The sequence below is a fragment of the Penaeus monodon genome, chromosome 6, assembly GCF_015228065.2.
Source record: "Penaeus monodon isolate SGIC_2016 chromosome 6, NSTDA_Pmon_1, whole genome shotgun sequence".
Classification (NCBI taxonomy): domain Eukaryota; kingdom Metazoa; phylum Arthropoda; class Malacostraca; order Decapoda; family Penaeidae; genus Penaeus; species Penaeus monodon.
The window spans coordinates 7254506-7280779 of NC_051391.1; the positions used below are offsets into that span (position 1 = coordinate 7254506).

Genomic DNA, 26274 nt, shown 5'->3' on the forward strand with positions numbered 1-26274 from the left:
GGATTGGATGTTTTCCACAATCTAAAGTGGTGATTTTATTATTCCACAGAGCACTGTGCAATAAGCGTAGTGTCGCTATTGTAATTTACTTCCTTCCAGATTACAGACCATATATAGTACTATCATATATGGAATATCTCTAAAGTCCAACAATGTCTTCGTCTTACTACATGGAACCGTGATCATTTCGTCTTCTTTTTTGTAGTCCCTTCTTTGTTTATCGGTGTCACAGCTGATAAGACTTCTCTTCTGTGAGCTGCACGGTGGAGATGATTATGAAGGAGAGCTGCGTTTGCGAAGCGATCGACCTTGCCACACGAAGGAATTCCAACTGAAAGAAGGTATCAAGAGGAATACCATCGGATTCCCTGCTCTTTAGTCCGGATCTCCAAACTGCATTTGATGAACATCAAACATAATTTGAAAGTTAACTTTCTCCTACAAGATGAAGTTGGACTTCGAACTTAGTTAATATTTGATTGACTTGCAGGTAAGGCCAAAGAGCATTCTGACAAGTTCCCTTTAGGCGAACACAAAACACGAGTGACCTTCAGCGGTCAACGCAAGCGGCACGGCAGCTATATAAAAAGGGAGGCACTTCCAACACAGCCACAACCTTCTCAACCTCAACATGATGCGAAAGGTAGTGACTGAGATTGTGCCTTCTGTGATATTTGAAGTTTACGAACTGAGAAAGATGTTGACTCCATTTACCAATGCTATTCTATCTTTACCAACAGGTAGGCTTGATGCTGGTGGCAGGCGTGGTCGCCCTGGTTTCTGGCGATATCAGTCACCATGTAAAGAGTTCTCTGCACCACCCACTAGGTCACCATGCAGCTCCTCTACATCATGTAGCCCCAGTACATCATGCTACCCCAGTGCACCATGCTACCCCTGTGGTCCATGCTGCTCCTGTACATCACGGAAAAGGATATGCTCCTGCTTATCCTGATGTAAGTTCTACTTTCTTCACATTAACAGTTGTTTGAATCATGATTTCATATTATCTATGTATGAGATAAAGGTTTTGAAAAGGATACCTTTTCAACGAAACATTGTCAGAACAATTTTATATTTTAGTATAAAGGTTAAGGGTGTCAACGAACCGTACGGACCCATTCGGCATCAGCTCCACCATAAAAACGGGGCCAATACTCTGCACCCCTTCCCGCCGACAGTGCAAACCCCCGAGCTGGACCCACCGGTCGAGGGGGGGACTGGCCCCCTCCCACGGCCCGCAGCAGTTCACCAACCCCGCAAGGTTTCCACCCCCCAAACCGTTTCACGTCTGAGGCCCCACCACGCCCCGCACCGCCTACCCCGCCCCTTGCAGGCTTCAGCCCCTTTAACCACTATCACGCCTAAACTGATACTTTACGAAAGCAAAGAACGCCCTTTAAAAAATTATAATTAACTAACTAATTCTCCTAAGAAAACATTCTTTTAGAAAATTATAGAACATAATTTTAAAAATTTTAATAAATGACATGTAATAAGTATCTTTAAAAGCAACAACCTTTAATTTGGAAAAGCCTATGCAATTTTCCTTTTGGTTTCGAAATATGGTTATCGTTTAAACTTTTTTACTTTAAAAGGCCCTTATCAAATATGGCCCATCCGCACAAATTTTTTTTATATTAAATTTATTTTAAAAGGGTTCCCTGGTATTTTTGCAAAACAAACACCAAAACATGAAAATATTAAAATTATTGGGTGCCTTTTGTTTAATTTTGAAAATCAATTTATGTTTTTTAAAGGCTTGAAAATGTTCCCAAAATTTTTTACCCTTTGATTTAAAGGACCTTATTAAAAAACTTGGGGTTTTTTAGGGTGTCAAAATCCATAAATACATATATAAAAAACCCCCATCAAATGACACCACCAAAACTATATAATACAACCCCAAAGACTTACATGCACAACACACACAAAACACACAAACACCATACACACACAACAAAAAAAAAAACATACACAATTAACAATATCATTACAACCACAGCAGCAAACATAACATCACCACACAAACAACATGACCCTCAACCGAACACTTTTTTTAAATTTCCAATTTCTTCATATAATATACATATAATAAAATATATTATATATATATCTTATCATATCATATTTTATATATATTTTATTTTTTTTATTTAATTATACTAGCATATTATATGATCTTATGTAAGCTTTAAAATATATTATTTTTAAAATCTATTATAAAAATTAATTTAATATTATAATAATTTACTCTAAAAAATTTAAGAATTTTTTAAAATTCTGGTCCCTAATTATTGGTTTTAAAACATCATCAACAAATTTTTAAAATGAACCTTTTTTCCCTCTGAAATTTTATTTAAAAAAAAAAAGGTTAACCAAAAAAGTTTTTTAAAAGCTGGGAAAAATTTGGAAAAAAGAACAATTGCGATTGAAAAGACCCCTTTTTTAAAAATTTTCTTTTTTAATAAAAAAAGAGGTCCAACAAAAAATTTGTGATGATTTTAAAAAACACTTGGGATAAACTATTAATTTATTCTTGTAAGCCATAAGTATAATTGGGTTTCCAAATTTAAATGTTTTTTATTCCACAGGACCGTGACATCGTTTCTTTTTTTTCCCTTTTTTATTTTCAGCTATAAATTCTTAAACTGACCTTTAGTTTAAAGAAACTGCGACTGCAGGATCGACTTGCCCGGGGGTTCCCTGTATCGGGAACCCCGATTGCTGCTCTTTAGTCCCGGTAACTGATTATGAAAAAACTGATGAAGGGAACCCTTTTCCCCCAAGATAATTTAGAAGTATTAAATTTATGGATTCCCGTAAGCAGGATCTCAAATCTTTGGGGAAAACAAACAGTTTTATTAATACCCAAGGAAGGCAACTATTAATTGGGATTCCCCCAAAACCAACCTTCAACCAAATTCCTTTTGGACAAAAAAGGGGCCTTCGGGTAGAAGGGGCGAATAGAAAAGGGGACTCCAAACCAACCTTCTTTCCCCAACAGGAGGCGAAGGTAGTGGCAGGGTGGTCCCTGGTTTTAAGTTTTACAAAGAAAGAGTTCTCCACCACATACACAGTTTCCCAAAATCTTTTGCCCCGTACTGTGCCCCGTTTCAGGGTGCCCCGTCACCATGTAAAGGGGGTTTCCTGCCCCCTTGTCACCAAAAGGAAGCTCCTTCTTATAACCTGAAAATTTCTCTTACTAACATTGGCATGACCCTTTCTTGGGAAAGGAAAGTTTTGACCTTTAAAAAGGAATTTTCCGTTAAAAAAGTTCCCTCTTTTTAACTTAAAGTTGGCATGTTCAAGACGATAAGGGCAATTGGCCAAACGAGGCTCGCACGGTAAACAGGGCAAACCTTTTGGACCTTTCCCACCCGCTCCAGACCCTCACACCACGCCCCGCCCACTGGCACACCGCCACCGGCTCCAAGAGGGGGGGCCCAATACCGGGACCTCCCACCCGCACGCCTCAAATTACACCCAAAAGATTCACCACCACCAGCTCCACGGACGCCCAAACAGCCCAAGTCCCCCCCTGCCTAAGTTAAAAACCCCCCACGAAAATCACTGAACAGCATAAAACCCCTGCTAAAAATGCCCCTTTTTTAAAAATAAACTAATTAATTTTCTCGGGAAAATTCAATTTGTCAAAAATATCTTATAGACAAGGAATTCCATTTATAATAAATAAATTGAATTCCTAATTTCCCCAAAAGAACAAACCTTTAAATTTGGAAAAGCCTATCGAAACGTTTATTCTACATATGGAAACCTTTAATTTATTCCCTTTAAAAAAAGGTCAGTTACATTTGTCGGAAAACCCAAACCTAAATTAAAAATTTTTTATTAATTTATATTTATATTTAATTTTTTATTTTGAAAGGTTTGTGTCCTTTGTAAAAACAAAACAATTTATCTAAACTGGGAAAAAAAATCTAAGCATCTATATTTAATTTATTTAAATTTATTTATGATTGGTGTTTTGAAATCTTCAAAATTTATATAATATTAAAAACATGAAAAATATACTAAGACATTTATATGTGGACTTTGATTTAGGTGGTTCCAAAACATACATAAAAAAACAACTCATCAAATCCCCATCAAAGACAAGGGAACATATACACTAACACTCATCAACAGACTTTTTCACCCCACCCCAAACAACATATACACACCAAACACACACACCACTCACCACCACACAACCCAAACAAAAAAACTACACTATAAACATTATATCAATAAACACACCAGCAAACATAATCACCTCCACCCAAAATCCCAAAACCACCTTTAACACCTCCACTTTTCTGTATATATAAATTTCATAAATATAATTATATTTATAAATTTTAATTGAATTTCTTCCCTCTTGGGAAACTTTCTTTTTCTTTTTATCCCTTTTGTCATTATAAAATTTTTTATTAAATATTATATAAATTTAATAAAAAAAAAGAAAAAAGAAAAAAAGTTTCAAATCTTAGTTTGCTGTTTTAATTAAAACCAAATTTATAATTTCCTAATTTTCCCCATTTAGAAAAAAAAAAGAAAAAAAAAGGAAAACCAAAAACTTTGTATTGAAAAAAAGGGATAAAAAGACTTGGTTAAGGAAAAAGCTTTATAATTTTATTCTTTTAATGAAAAAGAAGGAATTAAAAAAACAATTTAAAGTGGAAAATTTTTTAAAAAAGAACATGTCAAAAAAAGGCTTTTAATTTTTCCTTTAGATAAAGACAAAATTTGATATTTTAAATTTGGTGTTTTAAATTTTCCCGACACTGGAAAACGTATCTTTTGCCCTTTTTTTGGGCCTTTGTTAGGGTACACTATAAGGGTTCTTCCGTAGTCACGTTTGGTTTTTAAAGGAACCGGATCAATTTGCTTTGCCCCGGGTTCTGAAAAGACAATAAATTCCTTTGACCCGTTTTGGGGGTTCCAACTGCAAGGTGAACCTCCAAAAAAGTTTTAAATTAATTTTTCAAGATGAACTCGAATTTTCTTTGGTGCCAAAGGTTGAAAATCCCTTAGGAAAAGAATCCTTCAAGGTTGGAACCCGAGCATTAAACCTTTTAAACCCAAAACTTCTCAATTTCCCCAGGGGAAAGAGGGAGATGGCTCCGCAAGGGGAAAAAAAGGGAGATGGACTCCAAGCATTCTAACTTACCAACATGTAAAGGTGTGCTTGGGGAGGGCATTTCCCTGGTTTGGGAAAAATTAAATAATGAAAGATTTTGACACCTAAAACATCTTACTTACACCAGACCCGTCTTCAGTGCACACGTCCCCTGGTCAGGCTGTACCGTACCAGGAAAAGGGTTCTCCTGCCAACCATGAATTTTCTTCTTCACCATTAACTTTTAACCCTATCAATACCATGTAAAAAGGGAAAATTTTCTGAAAATACAAAAGGGAACTCCTATTAGTAACCCCTCCTCATTTTAAAGTCATGTTTTATAACTTTTAAGAAAAGGCGGAAAAACTTCCCAAACGGGGGCCGACGGTTACAACACGGACAATATTGGCCCTTCCCACCCCTTTAGACCCCTGTCACGGACGAACGCCCACCCCCCTTTTGGCCAGGGGGGCCCCCCACACGACGGGCAAGACCGTCCCTTCCCCCGCCCCCAGACTCACGACCTGGGCCCGGATCCCCCCCCCACCGTATCACGCGGCCGATACAGCCCCAATTTTCCCCCACCCTAAAAAGATTTCGGACGAAATTCATGAACATGCAAATTTAAAAGACTTTTAAATAAAAGAGCCGAATCTCCTTTGACCCACCAACATGTCTAATTTTTAAAAAATTCTTATGACAGGATTCAGTTCTTTAAAACTTTTGAATAAATGACTAAAATTTAAACCGAAACCTTTCAAATTTAGTCAAGTAGTTTTTGGGGGAAATTTCCCTTCCTATTTATTTTATTTAATTTTTAATTTAAAAGTTATTTTCCCTTTGCGAAAAACAACCAAAAACACCACAATATTATATTAATTTTAATTTTTATTAATTTAAAATTATTATATTTATTAGTAAAAAAAACCAAAAAAATATATTTTGGGGTTTTTTTTTATTTAAATTTTTTGTAAATTAATTTAATGTTAAACAGGTTAAAAATAATTAATATTGGGTGTTTGTTTGTGGTGTTCATTGTGGTTAATATGTATTAAGAAATGCTTAAAATTGAAAATATTCCAGATTAATCTTTTTCTTTTATTTAAGAATGTTATGATGGTGTTAAAAATCAACAAACCACAAATATTACTATAAAAAAAAACCACATTTAATGACAAACAAAAAAATTTTCACACAAACACAACAAAAACAACAACATATAAAAATCAAAAACAAACAAACCACATCATGCAAACAACAACACCACAACAACAATCAAACCCACAATACTACTTTTTTTTGTTCTACCCTTTTTCCTAATGAAAGAAACATATTAAATTTAAATATATATATTAAAATTTTATTTTATTAAAATTTCTGTTTTTTTTCTATCCCCTTTTTTTAATCTATTTTTTATTTTTATCTATAAAATTAATTTAAAAATTCTATAAATTTTTCCTGAAAAAAATTATTCAAAAAAAGTTTAACTCTCCATTGGTTGACTTTTGTTAAAACACAAATTTAATGAAAAAAATGCCCCCATTTCCCCTGAAATTTTTTTATTTTCAAGAAAAAAGAAAATCACAGGAAAATTTATATAAGGGAAAATGCATAAAAAGACTATTTTTCTTGAAAAACTTTTTATTTCTTTTAATGAAAAAAAGGATAAGGAGTTTTCAAATTTAAAGTGGGATTATAAAAAGAACTTGTATTTGGACCTTTAATTATTCTTCCGGGTAAAAACATATAGGGTATAATGGGATATTCTTTCCTAAATGGGATTTATTTTTACAGAACCATCATTGTTCGTTTTTTCTTTCCCTTTTTGTTTTGGAAAAAGCTTAAGACTTCTCATGTGACTCAAGTAATGTATGAAGGGACTGCGATGCAAATCGACCTTTTCCCAAAGGTCCCTGGAAAGGGGTCAAGTGAAATACCTCATTTCCCGCCTTGGCGGTTTAAGGAAGGTGCATCAACATGTTGAAAAGAATTCCAAAAAAGAAGGTTCCCAAAGGATTAATCTTTTAATTCTTTCTGGCCGGTTCAAAATCCTTTGGGGAACAAAACAAGTGATTAGTTCCCCAAACGGGGGCAGCTATTAAAAGGACTTCAACGCCAAACCCCCAATCAAAATGATCGAAAGGTCTGACGAACCGTGACCTTTATTTAACAACGGGGGGTTATTAGGAGCATTCCAACCCCAACTACCCGGTGCTGGTGGCCGGGGGTGCCCGTTTTAATTTTAAAATTTTAAACCCAAAGAAAGATTTGACCACCATTAGTAAACATCCTTACACCCGGGAGCCCTCCTTCCCGTGGCCCAGCCCGCCTGGTTCCAGGGGTTCCGTCACCCCGGAAAGATTCTCTGCCCAACCATTTGGGCACCATCACCTTAACCAGTTGTTTGAACATCCCCCTATATAACTAGCAGTTTGAAAAGGAATTTTTCCAAACGACCCATGTAAGTAAACCCCCCATCATTGTGGCGCTCAATATTTGAGTACGTGTGAGGATACCGCACCCCCCCGGCCCCTAGGTCCACGGTAAACAGTCAAAATTTGTGGACCTCCCCACCCGCTTCAGTACCGTCAACGCCCACAGCGGCCACCCCCCTTCGGCCTTCGAGGGGACGGCCCACAAAGAGCACGCACCGTCCCTCCCCGACGCCCTCCACCGTCATACACGCCACCGAGCTGGCTACCACCCCCCGTGAACAGCATAACGCCCCTGAGCCCAGCACTCCCCCAATTTCCCACCTTTACCAGAAAAGATTTGTGGGCCCAAAAGCCCCGAACAGCAATATTAGCCCTTTTAAAATAACATGAATTGAATCAATCCTTTTCTAAGAACAATATTGTCTGTTCAGAAAAATTCCCGTTCCTTAATATATAAGGAAAAACTTTAAAAAGATTAAACCTTTACCAACAAAACCAATTAAACCTTTTGGGATTGACTTGTTATCCTATTAACCTTTTTTACCTTAAAGTCTCACAAATGCACGAAAACAACCAAAAAACAACAAATATTTTTTATTTATATTTATTTTATTATTACTTTTATTTAAAAATTTTATATATAGAAAAAAAACACAATTATTGTTTTTTTAAATTTTATTTTAATGTCAAAATAATTTAAAAAAAAATATTCTAATCTATTGTGTTGTGTTTGAGGGTGGTTTTGGAAATTTTTGGTAATTAAAACTGCCTTAAAAAGGCTGGAAAATATTACCATGCATAATGTACCTTTTAATTAAGAGTGTCATGAATACTGGTTTTGAGAACCAACAACCCAAAAACTCATAACATACACACAAAACAACAATAATGGGTTTTCACAACACCCCAAAACCACACAAACAAAAAACACACCATAACACAAAAAAACACCACAAAAACAATATACATATACAACCACACAACAAAACAACAAATCACCTTCACATACAACATAATTCCTTTCATCTATTAATATTTCTTGGTGCAACTCTCTCCTTTTTATCATAAATTTATTAATTTTTTAATTATATATTTTTTTATTTTCTAAATTCTTCCTTTAATAAGTTTTGTATTATATTTTTTTTCTATTTAATAAAAATTTAAATTAATATTACAAAATTTACCCTAAAAGCTTACGAAATTTAAATTTCCCGTTGCTAACTTACCAAATTTTAAAAGGAAATGATTACCTAAACTGCCCCTAAGGCATCTCGAAATTTTAAACTTTCCTTAAAGGTAAATAATGGGAAAAAAAGGACATTGTCAACTACCGGAAATGCAAAAGGCTTTTTCTGAAAATTTCTAATAAAAAAAGGTTCCAAGAAAAATAGGAATGGAAGTTTCCAAAAAAGGATATTTTTAAATTAAGAGACTTAATAAGTTATGTGTTGGGAATCTTAACCCCATTAGGGTTTTTCCCTTTTTAGTAGTTTCTATATTTAAATAATTCTAAAGTGAAATGTCTTTGTTATACTCCGTAACCCTTTGTTTCATTTGGAATCTTCTTCGGGAAAAAGGTTTCCCTTTTCTCGGACTGCTTTGTTTTGAAGGCTTGTTTTGGGAAGCGATGACCTTGGCCCACGGGGAATTAATGAAGGGAAAGGTTAGAGGATACCCGATCCGCCTTAGGGAATTCCAACTGCAGAAGGATCAAAAAATTTAAAGTTCCTTCTAAATGGAATCTTTGATAACTATTAAAATTTGAAGTACTTCTGGCCAAAAGAGTATTTGAAAATTCCTTAGGAAAAAAAACTAGGGCCAGCACGCAAGGGCCCCAGTAAAAAAAAGGAGACCTTTACTCAACGCACGGCCCCAACTAAATGACGAAGGAGGCAAAAGTCCCAAATTTTAATACAATGGAAAGTGTGTGACTAAATTTCCTTCTATTTATTTTACAACGGAAAGGTTGACTTCCCAAACTCCCTTTTTTCAACAGTACATGTTAGAGTTCCCTGGTTCGCATAAGTCACCATGTAAATTTGCCCAACCCCCAGTACCAGTGCACCTCTACCCTGTGCCCCGTCTTCTTACCCGGAAAGATACCCTGTTCCGATGTGTTCCTATTTAATAAAGTTGTTGATTCCTGATTAAATTTTCTTTTAATTAAAGTTTTTGAAAGTTCCTTTTCAAAGAGAATTTAAGTAAACCTCTTCAATCAGAGACTCCCAAAACCCCGCCCCCTTTTAAGGTACGCCGCCCCACTTCGGGCCTTTGGAAGCTCGCAAAGGCACAAAGGGCAAACTTCGGCACTCGAGGCGGGCCCCCCACAAACGGAGCGAGACTGGCCCACCCACCGCTCCTACAAGACGGGCCCCCTACGAACGGCCAAACCACCGCCCTCAACACGGCCCCCCTAGGCCACCACCCCTCAACCAGCCAGGGTTTCCCCGCCCCAACCACCACCCCTGACCGCATACCCGCCCCTGACCAGCATATCACCCCTTGACCCACTATCATGCCAATTTTAAAACCTATCTGGCAAAATTAAAGAATATTTTGGTAGAAATTAAAGACTTTTATATAAAAGGGTTTTTGAATAAAAAACAAGAACAACTTCTTTTAACAAACCTCTATTTAAGTAAGCCATTTCCCATAAAGATAATTCATTAATAAAATTTTAAGAAAAGAAAGTATCTTTTGGGAAAGCCAAAGAAAAAATCCTTTGGGATCCGCAAATATGGGTTTCCGTTTTTAACTTTTATTACTTTAAAATTATTAAATATAGCGACCCCAAAGAGCAAACAAAAACAAAAAAATATTTATGTATATTTTAATTTTTTGTAATATTTTCATTTAAAAATTGGGAAAAATTCCCGCCTAAAGCTGGGAAATATTAAAGCATTTATGGGTAAATTGATGTATTTAAAGGCTTCATTAGAAATACTGAAAATTATTTAAATGCATTAAGAAATGTCACTATATATATAAAATATGATAATACGGTGTACACAAATAACAACAAACCACATCTCCACACAACACAACAACAAAACCATCACCACTCAACACAACCCCACTCATACACACACACCCCACACACATCACCACCACACACACACACACACACAACACACACACAAAAAAAAAAAAAAAAACATACCAAAAAAAAAAAAAAAATAACATATAATATACATGCATGAACATACAATACCTACACATCAAACTATGAATCCCCTATCTTTTATACTATTTGTGTTTTTCCCCTTCCCCCCCCTTTGTTATATATTTTATATTTTTTTGTATATATATATATAATATATATACTTAATATTATATAATTTATTAATTCTTCCCAAAGTATAGAAATTTGGGGTGCCTTCTTATCTATAAAATTTATGTTGTTGATTCTATCATTAACTTTAAAAAATATTACCAAAAATTCGCTTCTTATATAAATTAAAAAAACAAAGGTTGAAAACTCCTAGGTCTTTAATAATTATTTTAATTAAAAGAAAGGAACAACGAAAACTTTTCACGGCAAAAAATTTCTAAAAACAATTTTTTTTCAATTAAAAAAAAGACTTTTAAAAAATTTTCGTTGGAATGCATAAAAAAGAATTTTTTTCAATTAAAAGGGGGTTTTATAAAGCTTTTGGAATACAACGTATTGGGTTGGATTTTTCCACAATTAAAGAAAAATTGACTATCATAATAAGGAAAATCCGAGTCCCACAATGTATTTTTTCCTTCCAATAGGGCCTATAATTCTTTTTTTTGTTGTCCCTTTTTTTTTCGGTTTCAGGTGTAAATTTTTCTTCTTTTTGAGCCCTTTTGTTTTTGGTGGGTCCCCTTTTTAAGCTTTTCCCCTTTACCGAACTGGAGAAGGTTTAATGAAATCTTTTGAGGATCCCTGCCAAGGGAATTTTCCAACTGAAAGAAGGTTTAATTGAAATTAAAATTTCCATCTCTAAGTGGATTCCAAAGATTTTAAATTATTTGAATTATAACCAAAGAGAATTGGACTTCCAACAAAAATTGATTCGCGGTAAGGGAAGGGCAGGGTGAAAAATATAAAAAAAGGGGCCTTCCAACCCCCAAAAACCAACCATATGAAAGGGAGGACTTAATGGGCCCACATTTAAAATTTTTAAAAGGAAAGGATGGTGATGGGCTTTTCGGGCATTTATAAAAAGGAAAGGGTTTCTGTTTTGAGGCTTTCCCTTTCAACGGTAGGGAACGGTAAAGAGTTCCTGGCCCCCAAAATCTCACCCTAAAGGGCCTGCACACCCATCTACCAGCAGTCCCCATCAACCCCTGGGCCACTGCTCCGTACATCACGGGGGTTTGCTCCTTTATCCGGGAAAAATCTATTCTTCACTATTTTTGGGGTTTATTTTCAATTACATAGTTGGGAAGTTTTCAAATTTATTAAAAATGAAAATCACTTTTTTTAAAAGGGGCATATGTCACTAACACCCCGTCACTATTAGGCCCCACTCCCTTCGAGGGCCCTTCAACCACGCCCCCCGGCACCCCTTCCCCGAGCTCGCCGGCCACCCGGGGGCCAAAACTTCGGACCTCAAGACGGGGCGGGCACCCTCACTACTACCCGACAGGCGGCCCCACCCCACTTCCAAAGGGGACGGACTCACCCCACCGGTTTCCCCCACACGGGCTGCCAAGCCCCACGCACCGCCCAACCACGCCCCTGAAAGCTTTTCCCCGCCCCTGAAAAACCAGAACAAAAACCCAAAAACCCGCATACCCCGCCCCTCAACCAGCATATCACGCCCCTGAGCCAGCATATCATGCCCAGTTTTACCCACCTATCATGCCTAGTGAAATAGTATTTTTGTTACGAAAAAGTTCAAAGAACATTGTCAATATTTAAAAGACTTTTGTATAATAAAATGAAATGTGAATCTGATCCCTTAAATCAAGCAAAACCCTTTTATTTAGTCAAAAATCTCTTTTAAACAAGACATACCATTTCCAGAAAATGCAATGAGGTGATTATTCCTTCTGAGGTATTCCGCCCTACGTTTAACTTTTTTTTTTAGATGTTTTCCCAATTTAAAGTGGTGATTTTATTATTCCACAGAGCACTGTTTCAATAAGCGTTGTTTTGTTATTGTAATTTACCTTCCAGAATACCCGTATAGGCTATCATATAAGGGATATCTGATGTCCTAACAATGTCTTCGTGCATTGCGTGGAACCGTGATCTTTTCGTCTTCTTTTTGTGTCCCTTCTTTGTTTATCTTGTGACAGCTGATAAAAATTCTTCTCTGAGTGCACGTGGAGATAACCATGGAGGAGAGCTGCGTTTGCCCGAAGCGATCGACCTTGCCACCAAGGAATTCCAACTGAAAGAAGGTATCGAGGGAAATACCATTGAATTCCCTGCTCTTTAGTCCCAATTTGCAAACTGCATTTGTGAACATCAGATATATTTCTGAAAGTTAACTTTCTTCTACAAGATGAAGTTGGACTTCCAACGTAGTTAATATTTGATTGGCTTGTAGTAAAGCCAACGAGCATTTGACAAGTTCCCTTTATGCCGACACATAACACAAGTGACCTTCTGCGGTCTACACAAGCGGCACGCCAGATATATAAAAGGAGGCATCCAACTCAGCCACCTTCTCAACCTCAACATGATGCGAAAGGTAGTGACTGTGAGATGGTGCCTTCTGTGACATTTGAAATTTTAAGGAATGGGAAAAATGTTGACTGTATTTTTCGATGCTATTCTATTACCAACAGGTAGGCTTAGTGCTGGTGGGAGGCGTGTCGCCCTGGTTCAGGCGATATCAGTCACCATGTAAAGAGTTCTCTGCCACCACCCACTAGGTCACCATGCTGCTCCTCTAATCATGTAGCCCCGTACATCATGCTACCCCAGTGCACCATGCTACCCCGTGGCCCATGCTGCTCCTGTTACATCACGGAAAAATATGCTCCTGCTTATCTGATGTAAGTTCTACTTTCTTCACATTACATTTTGGATCATGATTTCATATTATCTATAGTATGAGAGAAAAGGTTTTTGAAAAGGATACCTTTTTTTCCCAAAAGAAGTCATTGTCACGTAACACACGTCCACTCATTTAGACGCCTCCACACTACGCCTTCGAGCACACTGTCAACGACGACTACGCCGGCACCACTTCGGCTACTCGGAGGCTCCGACGGTACAAGACGGAGGGCAAGTACTTCGTGCACCTCCCCGACGGCCGCGTCCAGACCGTCACTTACTACGCCGACGAGACTGGCTACCACCCCACCGTCTCCTACGAGGGGACGGCCCACTACGACGCCCACGCAGCCGCCCCTCACCAAGCCCTGCTAAGGCTTACCACCCCACCTGAACCAGCATACCATGCCCCTGAACCAGCATATCATGCTCCTGAACCAGCATATCACGCCCCTGAACCAGCATATCATGCCCCAATTGTACCCACCTATCATGCCTAAGTTAAAGAAGTATTTCTTGTGTACGAAAAGTTCAATGAACATTGTCAATATTTAAAAGACTTTTGTATAATAAAATGAAACTGTGAATCTAATCCTTTGACTCAAGCAACAACCTTTTAGTCAAAAGCCTCTTATAGACAAGGGAATTCCAGTTCCTATAATACATAATATGACATGCCAAAGTGATCCTCCAAGAAAGATGCAAGACGTATACCATTTCCGGAAAATGCCACGATCTGAAGTACGTTTTTGGGGGTATTCCGCACATATGGTTATCCGTTTATTTTAACTTTTTATTACTTTAAAAAGGTTCAGTTAGTCATATATGTACGCAAACACACAAAACCACAACACACACACACACACATATATATATATATATATATATATATATATATATATATATATATATATATATATGTGTGTGTGTGTGTGGTGTGTGTGTGTGTGTGTGTGTCCGTGTGTATATTTTTTGTCAAATGTCAATTTATATGCCTTAAAACAGGCCTGGGAAAAATATCTAAGCATCTATCTGTGAACTTTTGATTTAAGAGTGGTGTTCATTGAGAAATCAATTGGATGTATTTAGAGAACTGCATTACAAATGTCTGCATATATATTACCTATGCATAGATAAATACATACGTACATTTATATATCTACAGATCTATGTATATGTACGTGTGTGTGTGCACACACACATATACACACACGCTCACTCACACACACACACAGACACACACACACATGCACACAAACACACACATACACACAAAAAAAACATACACATATATATACATGTATATACATATACATACCTACATGCATGCAAACATACAGATCTACCTATCTATACATACATATCTATGTGAATTTCCTCTTTATCTTTATGTATACGTACTGTTTTTGTGTCTGTGTTCTCACTCCCTCTCTCTGTTTATATATATATATATTATATATATATATATATATAAAATATATATATATATACTAGAATATACATATCAATCTTAAGTAAGCTTTCTGTCAATCTATAGTTATGTCTGTTTGTCTATCTATCACACAAATTTAATTTGAAATGATTACCTATCAATTTACGCCCCCTGAAAAAAATATATTACAGAAAAAAAGTTGAAACTTCTCCCAGTCCCGACTGAACTTATTGAATTAAAAGGACCATCAGTCAGACGTACCTGAAAAGCTGCACCTAGTGTTCATCTCTGAATATCTTTCTTATTTCTTCTAATGTAAAAAAGAAAGGAATCAACAAGAAAACATTTTATCTACTAGCATGGAAAATTGCATAAAAAAGAACTATTTGTTCGATTAGAAAAGAGCTTTTATAAATATTTATGCGTTGTGTAATGCATAACGTATGAGGATTGGATGTTTTCCACAATTTAAGGTGGTGATGTACTATTCCACAGAGCACTGTGCAATAAGCGTAGTCTCGCCATTTTAATTACTTCCTTCCAGATTAAAGACAATATAGACTATCATATAAGGGATATCTCTGATGTCCTAACAATGTCTTCGTCTTACTACATGGAACCATGATCATTTTCGTCTTCTCTTTGTTTATCGGTGTCACAGCTGATAAGACTCTCTTCTGTGAGCTGCACAGTGGAGATGATTATGAAGGAGAGCTGCGAAGCGATCGATCTTGCCACACGAAGGAATTCCAACTGAAAGAAGGTGTCAAGTGAAATACCATCGAATTCCCTGCTCTTTGGTCCGGGTTTCCAAACTGCCTTTGATGAACATCAAACATAGTTTGAAAGTTAACTTTCTCCTACAAGATGAAGTTGGACTTCCAACGTAGTTAATATTTGATTGACTTGCAGGTAAGGCAAAGAGCATTCTGACAAGATCCCTTTACGCGGACACACAACACAAGTGACCTTCAGCGGTCAACGCAAGCGCGCGGCAGCCATATAAAAAGGGAGGCACTTCCAACACAGCCACAACCTTCTCAACCTCAACATGATGCGAAAGGTAGTGACTTTGAGATGGTGCTTTCTGTGACATTTGAAAATTTAAAAAACTGGGAAAGATGTTCACTCCATTTATGCTATTCTATCTTTACCAACAGGTAGGCTTGGTGCGGTGGCAGGCGCAGTCGCCCTGGTTTCAGGCGATATCAGTCACCATGTAAAGAGTTCTCTGCACCACCCACTAGATCACCATGCTGCTCCTCTACACCATGTAGCCCCTGTACACCATACTACCCCAGTGCACCATGCTACCCCTGTAGTCCATGCTGCTCCTGTACATCACGGAAAAGGATAGCTCCTACTTATCCTGATGTAAGTTCTACTTTCTTCACATTAACAGTTGTTTGGATTCATGATTTCATATTATATATAATATGTTAGAAAAGGTTTTTGAAAAGGATACCTTCTATCAAAACGAACACTATGTCACGTAACACCACGTCCACTCATTTTAGACGCCTCCACACTACGCCTTCGAGTACGCTGTCAACGACGACTACGCCGGCACCCACTTCGGCCATCGGAGGCTCGCGACGGCTACAAGACGGAGGGCAAGTACTTCGTGCACCTCCCCGACGGCCGCTCCAGACCGTCACTTACTACGCCGACGAGACTGGCTACCACCCCACCGTCTCCTACGAGGGGACGGCCCACTACGACGCCCACGCAGCCGTCCTCACCACGCCCCTCAACCAGCATATCACGCACCTGAGCCTGCATACCACGCCCCTGAACCAGCATATCACGCCCCTGAGCCAGTATATCATGCCCCAATTGTACCCACCTATCATGCCTAAGTTAAAGAAGTATTTCGTGTGTACGGAAAGTTCAGTGAACATTGTCAAGATTTAAAAGACTTTTGTATAATAAAATGAGACTGAATCTAATCCTTTGACTCAAGCAAACAACCTTCTATTTAGTCAAAAGCCTCTTATAGACAAGGGAATTCCAGTTCCTTAATACATAATATGACATGCCAAAGTGATCCTTCAAGAAAGATACAAGACGTATACCTTTTCCGGAAAATGCCACGATCTGAAGTACGTTTTGGGGGTATTCCGCACATATGGTTATCCGTTATTTTAACTTTTATTACTTTAAAAGGGTTCAGTTAGTCATATATGTACGCAAACACATACACACACACACAACACACACAATATATATATAAATAATATATATATATATATATATATATATATATATATATATATATATATATATATATAATGTGTGTGTGTGTAAATTTTTGTCAAATGTCAATTACATGCCTTAAAACAGGCCTGGGAAAAATATCTCAGCATTTATCTGGGTGACCTTTTGATATAAGAGGGTGTTCATTGAGAAATCAACTGGATGTATTTAGAGAACTGCATTACAAATGTCTGAATATATATTACTATGCATAGATAGATACATACGTACATTTATATGTACAGATCTATGTATATGTACGTGTGTGTGTGCACACACATATACACACACAAACACACACACACTCACTCACTCACTCACACACACACACACACACACACACAGACACACACACACACACACACACACACACACATGCACACAAACACACACAAAAAAAACATACACATATATATACATGTATATACATATACATACCTACATGCATGCAAACATACAGATCTACCTTTCTATCTATACATATCTATGTGAATTTTCCTCTTCATCTTTATGTATACGTATTGTTTTTTGTGTCTGTGTTCTCACTCCCTCTCTCTGTTTATATATATAATATACATATATATATTATATATATACATTATATATATATATATATATATATATATATATACTAGCATATACATATACAATCTTAAGTAAGCTTTCTGTCAATCTATAGCTATGTCAGTTTGTCTATCTATCTATCACACAAATTTAATTTGACAATGATTACCTATCAATTTACGCCCCCTGAAGAAAATGCATTGCAGAAAAAAGGTTGAAACTTCTCCCAGTCTGACTGAACTTACTGAATTAAAAGGGACCATCAGTCAGACATATCTCAAAAGCTGCACCCTAGTGTTCATCTCTGAATATCTTTCTTATTTCTTCTAATGTAAAAAGAAAGGAATCAACAAGAAAACATTTTGTCAACTAGCATGGAAAATTTGCATAAAAGTAACTATTTGTTCGATTAGAAAAGAGCTTTTATAAATATTTATGTGTTGCGTAATGCATAACGCATGAGGATTGGATGTTTTCCACAATTTAAAGTAGTGATTCTATTATTCCACAGAGCACTGTGCAATAAGTGTAGTCTCGCCTATTGTAATTTACTTCCTTCCAGATTACAGACCATTATGTCTATCATATAAGGAATATCTAATGTCCCAACAATGTCTTCGTCTTACTACATGGAACCGTGATCAAATACGTCTTCTTTTTTGTAGTCCCTTCTTTGTTTATCGGTGTGACAGCTGATAAGACTTCTCTTCTGTGAGCTGCACGGTGGAGATGATTATGAATGAGAGCTGCGTTTGCAAAGTGATCGAACTTGACACACGAAGGAATTCCAACTGAAAGAAGGTATCAAGAGGAAATACCATCGGATTCCCTGCTCTTTAGTCCGGATCTCCAAACTGCATTTGATGAACATCAAACATAGTTTGAAAGTTAACTTTCTCCTACAAGATGAAGTTGGACTTCGAACGTAGTTAAAATTGATTGACTTGCAGGTAAGGCCAAAGAGCATTCTGACAAGTTCCCTTTAGGCGAACACAAAACACGAGTGACCTTCAGCGGTCAACGCAGCTATATAAAAAGGGAGGCACTTCCAACACAGCCACAACCTTCTCAACCTCAACATGATGCGAAAGGTAGTGACTGAGATTGTGCCTTCTGTGATATTTGAAGTTTTACGAACTGAGAAAGATGTTGACTCCATTTACCAATGCTATTCTATATTACCAACAGCGTAGGCTTGATGCTGGTGGCAGGCGTGGTCGCACTGGTTTCAGGCGATATCAGTCACCATGTAAAGAGTTCTCTGCACCACCCACTACATCACCATGCTGCTACTTACATCATATAGCCCCTGTAAACCATGCTGCCCCTGTACACCATGCTGCCCCTGTACACCATGCTGCCCCAGTGCACCATGCTACCCCTGTGGTCCATGCTGCTCTTGCACATCACGGAAAAGGATAGCTCCTGCTTATCCTGATGTAAGTTCTACTTTCTTCACATTAACAGTTGTTTGGATTCATGATTTCATATTATCTATAGTATGAGAGAAAAGGTTTTTTTGACATTCTGTCAAAACGAAGACATTGTCAAGTAACACCACGTCCAATCATTTTAGACGCCTCCACACTACGCCTTCGAGCATGCTGTCAACGACGACTACGCCGGCACCCACTTCGGCCACTCGGAGGCTCGCGACGGCTACAAGACGGAGGGCAAGTACTTCGTGCACCTTCCCGACGGCCGCGTCCAGACCGTCACATACTACGCCGACGAGACTGGCTACCACCCCACGTCTCCTACGAGGGGACGGCCCACTACGACGTCCACGCAGCCGTCCTCACCCACGCCCCTGCTAAGGCTTACCACGCCCCTCACCAGCATATCACGCACCTGAGCCTGCATACCACGCCCCTGAACCAGCATATCATGCCCCAATTGTACCCACCTATCATGCCTAAGTTAAAGAAGTATTTCTTGTGTACGAAAAGTTCAATGAACATTGTCAATATTTAAAACACTTTTGTATAATAATGTACATTTGTATAATAAAATAAAACTGTGAATCTAATCCTTTGACTCAAGCAACAACCTTCTATTTAGTCAAAAGTCTCTTATAGACAAGGGAATTCCAGTTCCTATAATACATAATATGAATCCCATAGTGATCCTTCAAGAAAGACACAAGACGTATACCATTTCCGGAAAATGCCATGATCTGAAGTACGTTTTTGGGGGTATTCCGCACATATGGTTATCCGTTTATTTTAACTTCTTATTACTTTAAAAAGGTTCAGTTAGTCATATATGTACGCAAACACACACACACATATACATAAACATATATATATATAATATATATATATATATATACTATATATATATATATATTATGTATGTGTGTGTGTGTGTCCGTTGTAAAATTTTTGTCAATATCAATTATATGCCTTAAAACAGGCCTGGGAAAAATATCTAAGCATCTATCAGGTCTTCACTGAGATATCAACTGGATGTGTTTGGAGAGCTGCATTGCAAATGTCTGTATATATATTACCTATGCATAGATAAATACGTACGTACACTTATATATGTACAGATCTATGTATATGTACGTGTGTGTGTGCACACACACATACAAATACAACACAAACACACACACTCACTCACTCACTCACACAGACACAGGCACACATATACACATGCACACACTCACACACACTCATCACTCACTCACACACACACAGACACACATATATATGCACACACACACACACACACATGCACACAAACACATATCACACACACAAAAAAAAACATACACATATATATACATGTATATACATATACATATCTACATGTATGCAAAACATACAGATCTACCTATTATCTATACATATCTATGTGAATTTTCCTCTTCATCTTTGGTATACTTACTGCTTTTGTGTCTGTGTTCTCACTCCCTCTCTCTCTCTTTCCTCTCTCTCTCTCTCTCTTCTCTCTCTATATATATATATTATATATATATATATATATATATATATACTAGAATATACATATGCAATCTTAAGTAAGCTTTCTGTCAATATATAGTTATGTCTGTTTGTCAATCTATCACACAAATTTAATTTGAAATGATTACCCATCAATTTATGCCCCCCCCTCAAAAAAAAAGAAGATAAAAAAAGTTGAAACTTCTCCCAGTCTGGCTGAACTTATTGAATTAAAAGGACCATCAGTCAGACATATCTCAAAAGCTGCACCCAAGTGTTCACCTCTGAATATCTTTCTCATGTCTTCTAATGTAAAAAGAAAGGAATCAACAAGAAAACATTTTGTCAACTAGCATGGAAATTTTGCATATTTTGTTCGATTAGAAAAGAGCTTTTATAAATATTTATGCGTTGTGTAATGCATAACGTATGAGGATTGGATGTTTTCCACAATTTAAAGTAGTGATTTTATTATTCACAGAGCACTGTGCAATAAGCGTAGTCTCGCCATTGTATTTACTTCCTTCCAGATTAAAGACCAATATAGACTATCATATAAGGGATATCTCTGATGTCCTAACAATGTCTTCGTCGTACTACATGGAACCGTAATAATTTTCGTCTTCTTTTTTGTAGTCCCTTCTTTGTTTATCGGTTGTGACAGCTGATAAGACTTCTCTTCTGTGAGCTGCACGGTGGAGATGATTATGAATGAGAGCTGCGTTTGCGAAGCGATCGACCTTGCCACACGAAGGAATTCCAACTGAAAGAAGGTATCAAGTGAAATACATCGAATTCCCTGCCTTTGGTCCAGGTTTCCAAACTGCATTTGATGAACATCAAACATAGTTTGAAAGTTCACTTTCTCCTACAAGATGATGTTGGACTTAGAACGTCGTTAATACTTGCAGGTAAGGCCAAAGAGCATTCTGACAAGATCCCTTTAGGCGGACACACAGCACAAGTGACCTTCAGCGGTCAACGCAAGCGCGCGGCAGCCATATAAAAAGGGAGGCACTTCCAACACAGCCACAACCTTCTCAAACTCAACATGATGCGAAAGGTAGTGACTTTGAGATGTGCTTTCTGTGACATTTGAAAATTTTAACAACTGGGAAAGATGTTCACTCCATTTATGCTATTCTATCTTTACCAACAGTAAGCTTGGTGCTGGTGGCAGGCGCAGTCGCCCTGGTTTCAGGCGATATCAGTCACCATGTAAAGAGTTCTCTGCACCACCCACTAGATCACATGCTGCTCCTCTACAACCATGTAGCCCCTGTACACCATACTACCCAGTGCACCATGCTACCCCTGTGGTCCATGCTACTCCTGTACATCACGGAAAAGGATATGCTCCTGCTTATCCTGATGTAAGTTCTACTTTCTTCACATTAACAGTTGTTTGGATTCATGATTTCATATTATCTATAGTATGAGAGAAAAAGTTTTTGAAAAGAATACCTTCTATCAAAACGAACACTAAGTCACGTAAACACCACGTCCACTCATTTTAGACGCCTCCACACTACGCCTTCGAGTACGCTGTCAACGACGACTACGCCGGCACCCACTTCGGCCACTCGGAGGCTCGCGACGGCTACAAAACGGAGGGCAAGTACTTCGTGCACCTCCCCGACGGCCGCGTCCAGACCGTCACTTTACTACGCCACGAGACTGGCTTACCACCCCACCGTCTCCTACGAGGGGACGCCCACTACGACGCCCACGCAGCCGTCCCTCACCACGCCCCTCAACCAGCATACCACGCCCCTGAGCCAGCATATCACGCCCCTGAGCCAGCATATCATGCCCAGTTTTACCCACCTATCATGCCTAAGTTACAGAAGTATTCCTTGTGTACGAAAAATTCAATGAACATTGTCAGTATTTAAAATACTTTTGTATAATAAAATGAAACTGTGAATCTAATCCTTTGACTCAAGCAACAACCTTCCATTTAGTCAAAAGTCTCTTATAGACAAGATTATTCCAGTCCTATAATACATAATACGACATGCCATAAGTGATCCTTCAAGAAAGATACAAGAATTATTCCATTGCCGGAAAATGCCGTGATGTGATGTATGCCTTTTGGGGGTATTCTGCATATATGGTTATCTGTTTATTTTAACTTTTATTATCTAAAAGGGTTCAGTTACACATATATGCACGCAAACACACACACACACACGCACACACACACAAACACACACACACACACACACACACACACACATACACACACACACATATATATATATATATATATATAATATATATATATATGTGTGTGTGTGTGTGTGTGTGTGTGTGTGGTGTGTGTGTGTGTGTGTGTGTGTCCGTGTGTAAATTTTTTGTCAAATAGCATTCACATGCCTTGAAACAGCCTGGGAAAAATATGTAAGCATCTATCTGGGTTACCTTTGATTTAAGAGGGTATTCATTGAGAAATCAACTGGATGAATTAGAAAGCTGCATTACAAATGTCTACTTATATATTACTATGCATAGATAGATGCATACTTACATACTTATATATGTACAGATCAATGTATATGTATGTGTGCGTGCACACACGCACACAAACAAGCACACATACACACACACTCACTGACTCACACACAGACACAGACAAACATACACACATGCACACACACGTACATATACTCAAACACACTCACTCACACACACAGAGACACACATATACAACATGAACAAAACACACACAACACATACACACATGCAACACACACATACATATATAAAATATACATATCTATGCATGCAGATCTACCTATCTATCCATGTATAGCTATGTGAATTTTCCTATTATCTTTCTGTACACATTACTGTTTTTGTGTCTGTGTTCCCCCCCCCTCTCTCTGTCTATATATATATATATATATATATATATATATATATATATATATATATATATACATACATATACACGCATATGTATATGCAATCTTAAGTAAGCTTTCTGTTAATCTATAGTTATGTCTGTTTGTCTATCTGTCTATCACACAAATTTAATTTGAAATAATTACGATCAATTTACGCCCCTGAAAAAAATAAACAAAAGGTTGAACCTTCTCCTAGTCTGACTGAACTTACTGAATTAAAAGGACCATCAGTCACACGTACCTGAAAAGCTGCACCCTAGCGTTCATCTCTGAATATCTTTCTTATTTCTTCCAATTTAAAAAAGAAAGGAATCACAAGAAAACATTTTATCAATTAGCATGAAAATTTTGCATTAAAAATAGATATATTTAGCTCGATTAGAAAAGAGCTTTATAAATATTTATATGTTGCGTAATGCATAACGCATGAGGATTGGACGTTTACCACAATTTAAAGTGGTTGATGTTACTATTCCACAGAGCACTGTGCAATAAGCGTAGTCTCGCCATTGTAATTTACTTCCTTCCAGATTACAGACCAATATAGACTATCATATAGGAATATCTCTGATGTCCTAACAATGTCTTCGTTGTGATCAATTTCGTCTTCTTTTTTGTAGTCCCTTCTTTGTTATCTGTGTGACAGATGATAAGCCTTCTCTCTCTGAGCTGCACGGTGGAGATGATCATGGAGGAGAGCTGTGTTTGCGAGGCGATCGACCTTGACACACGAAGGAATCCACTGAAAGAAGGTATCAGAGGATTACCATCGCATTCCCTGCTTTTTTGGTCCGGATTTCCAAACTGCATTTGATGAACATCATAGTTTGAAAGTTAACTTTCATCCACAAGATAAAGTTGGACTTCGAACGTAGTTAATATTTGATTGACTTGCAGCTAAGGCCAAAGAGCATGTTGACAAGTCCCTTTAGGCGAACAAAACAAGAGTGACTTCAGCGGTCAACGCAAGCGGCACGGCAGCTATATATAAAGGGAGGCACTCCAGTAAGTCACAACTTTCTCAACCTCAACATGATGCGAAAGGTAGTGACTGTAGATGGTGCCTTCTGTGACATTTGAAGTTTTAAGAACTGGGAAAGATGTTGACTCCATTTACCAATGCTATTCTATCTTTACCAACAGGTAGGCTTGGTGCTGGTGGCAGGCGTGGTCGCCCTGGTTTCAGGCGATATCAGTCACCATGTAAAGAGTTCCCTACACCACCCACTAGATCACCATGCAGCTCCTCTACATCATGTAGCCCTGTACACCATACTATCCCAGTGCACCATGCTACCCCAGTGCACATGCTACCCCAGTGCACCATGCTACCCCTGTAGTCCATGCTGCTCCTGTACATCACGGAAAAGGATATGTTCCTGCTTATCCTGATGTAAGTTCTACTTTCTTCACATTAACAATTGTTTGGATTCATGATTTCATATCTATAGTATGAGATTAAAGGTTTTTGAAAAGGATACCTTTTATCAAAATGAAGACTATGTATCTGCGTAACACCATGTCCACTCATTTTAGACGCCTCCACACTACGCCTTCGAGTACGCTGTCAACGACGACTACGCCGGCACCCACTTCGGCCACTCGGAGGCTCGCGACGGCTACAAGACGGAGGGCAAGTACTTCGTGCACCTCCCCGACGGCCGCGTCCAGACCGTCACTTACTACGCCGACGAGACTGGCTACCACCCCACCGTCTCCTACGAGGGGACGGCCCACTACGACGCCCACGCAGCCGTCCCTCACCACGCCCCTGCTAAGGCTTACCACGCCCTCAATCAGCATACCACGCCCCTCAACCAGCATATCACGCTCCTGAGCCAGCATATCATGCCCCAGTTGTACCCTCCTATCATACCTAAGCTAAAGAAGTATTCCTTGTGTACGGAAAGTTCAGTGAACATTGTCAGTATTTAAAAGACTTTTGTATAATAAAATGAAAATGTGAATCTGATCCTTTGACTCCAGCAACAACCTTTTATTCAGTCAAAAGTCTCTTATAGACAGGAGAATTTCAGTTCCAGTACCATGTGATGTTTGCCTTTTGAGGTATTCCGCACATATAGTTATCCGTTTATTTAACTTTTTATTAGTTTACTACAGCTATACACACCCATATGCACGGAAACACACGCAAAACACACACACATATATACACACACACACACACACACATATATTTATATATATATATATATATATTTATATATATATATATATATATATATATATATATATATATATATATATATATATGTGTGTGTGTGTGTGTAAAAGGCTATGAACCTTAGTACAGTGGCTTTGCAGGGGTCGTGATACTTGTTAACGGTGTGACTCTTTATTACTAAGAGTTGACACACAGTATGGGAACACACGAGACGATGTCTCTATATGGGTAAGGCGGTATGCTGGGTCCTGCGTCAGGTCAACCTGCCAGAGGGGGAGGGCTAGGCCGACCTTACCATGCTGGACGCTGGCGACGAACTCCCTAAGGCCTAGGTCATCTCGGTATAAGTAGTGACCGTTCCAGCTGCCGGAAATGATAGAAGCAGCTGGAGAAGCATGGGGGGACGGGTGAGTCCAGTGTGCGGTCAGAATGGTAGTCAGCAGTCA

The 26274-nt window shown here is 38.1% G+C and overlaps 1 protein-coding gene and 4 pseudogenes across 1 annotated transcript; all 5 read left to right on the forward strand.

The window, feature by feature from the left end:
- Positions 1-533: 533 nt before the first annotated feature.
- Positions 534-14101, forward strand: LOC119573738 (histidine-rich protein PFHRP-II-like). The gene is made up of 3 exons (XM_037920840.1): positions 534-643; positions 741-956; positions 13672-14101. Exons 1-3 carry the CDS (start codon positions 632-634, stop codon positions 14032-14034), a joined length of 591 nt encoding a protein of 196 aa, XP_037776768.1. The 5' UTR covers positions 534-631; the 3' UTR covers positions 14035-14101.
- Positions 14102-15587: 1486 nt separating this feature from the next.
- On the forward strand, positions 15588-16852 carry LOC119573842 (annotated as a pseudogene).
- Positions 16853-18951: 2099 nt separating this feature from the next.
- Positions 18952-19810, forward strand: LOC119573843 (annotated as a pseudogene).
- Positions 19811-19896: 86 nt separating this feature from the next.
- LOC119573844 lies at positions 19897-22574 on the forward strand (annotated as a pseudogene).
- Positions 22575-24675: 2101 nt separating this feature from the next.
- On the forward strand, positions 24676-25523 carry LOC119573845 (annotated as a pseudogene).
- The last annotated feature ends 751 nt before the right edge of the window (positions 25524-26274 follow it).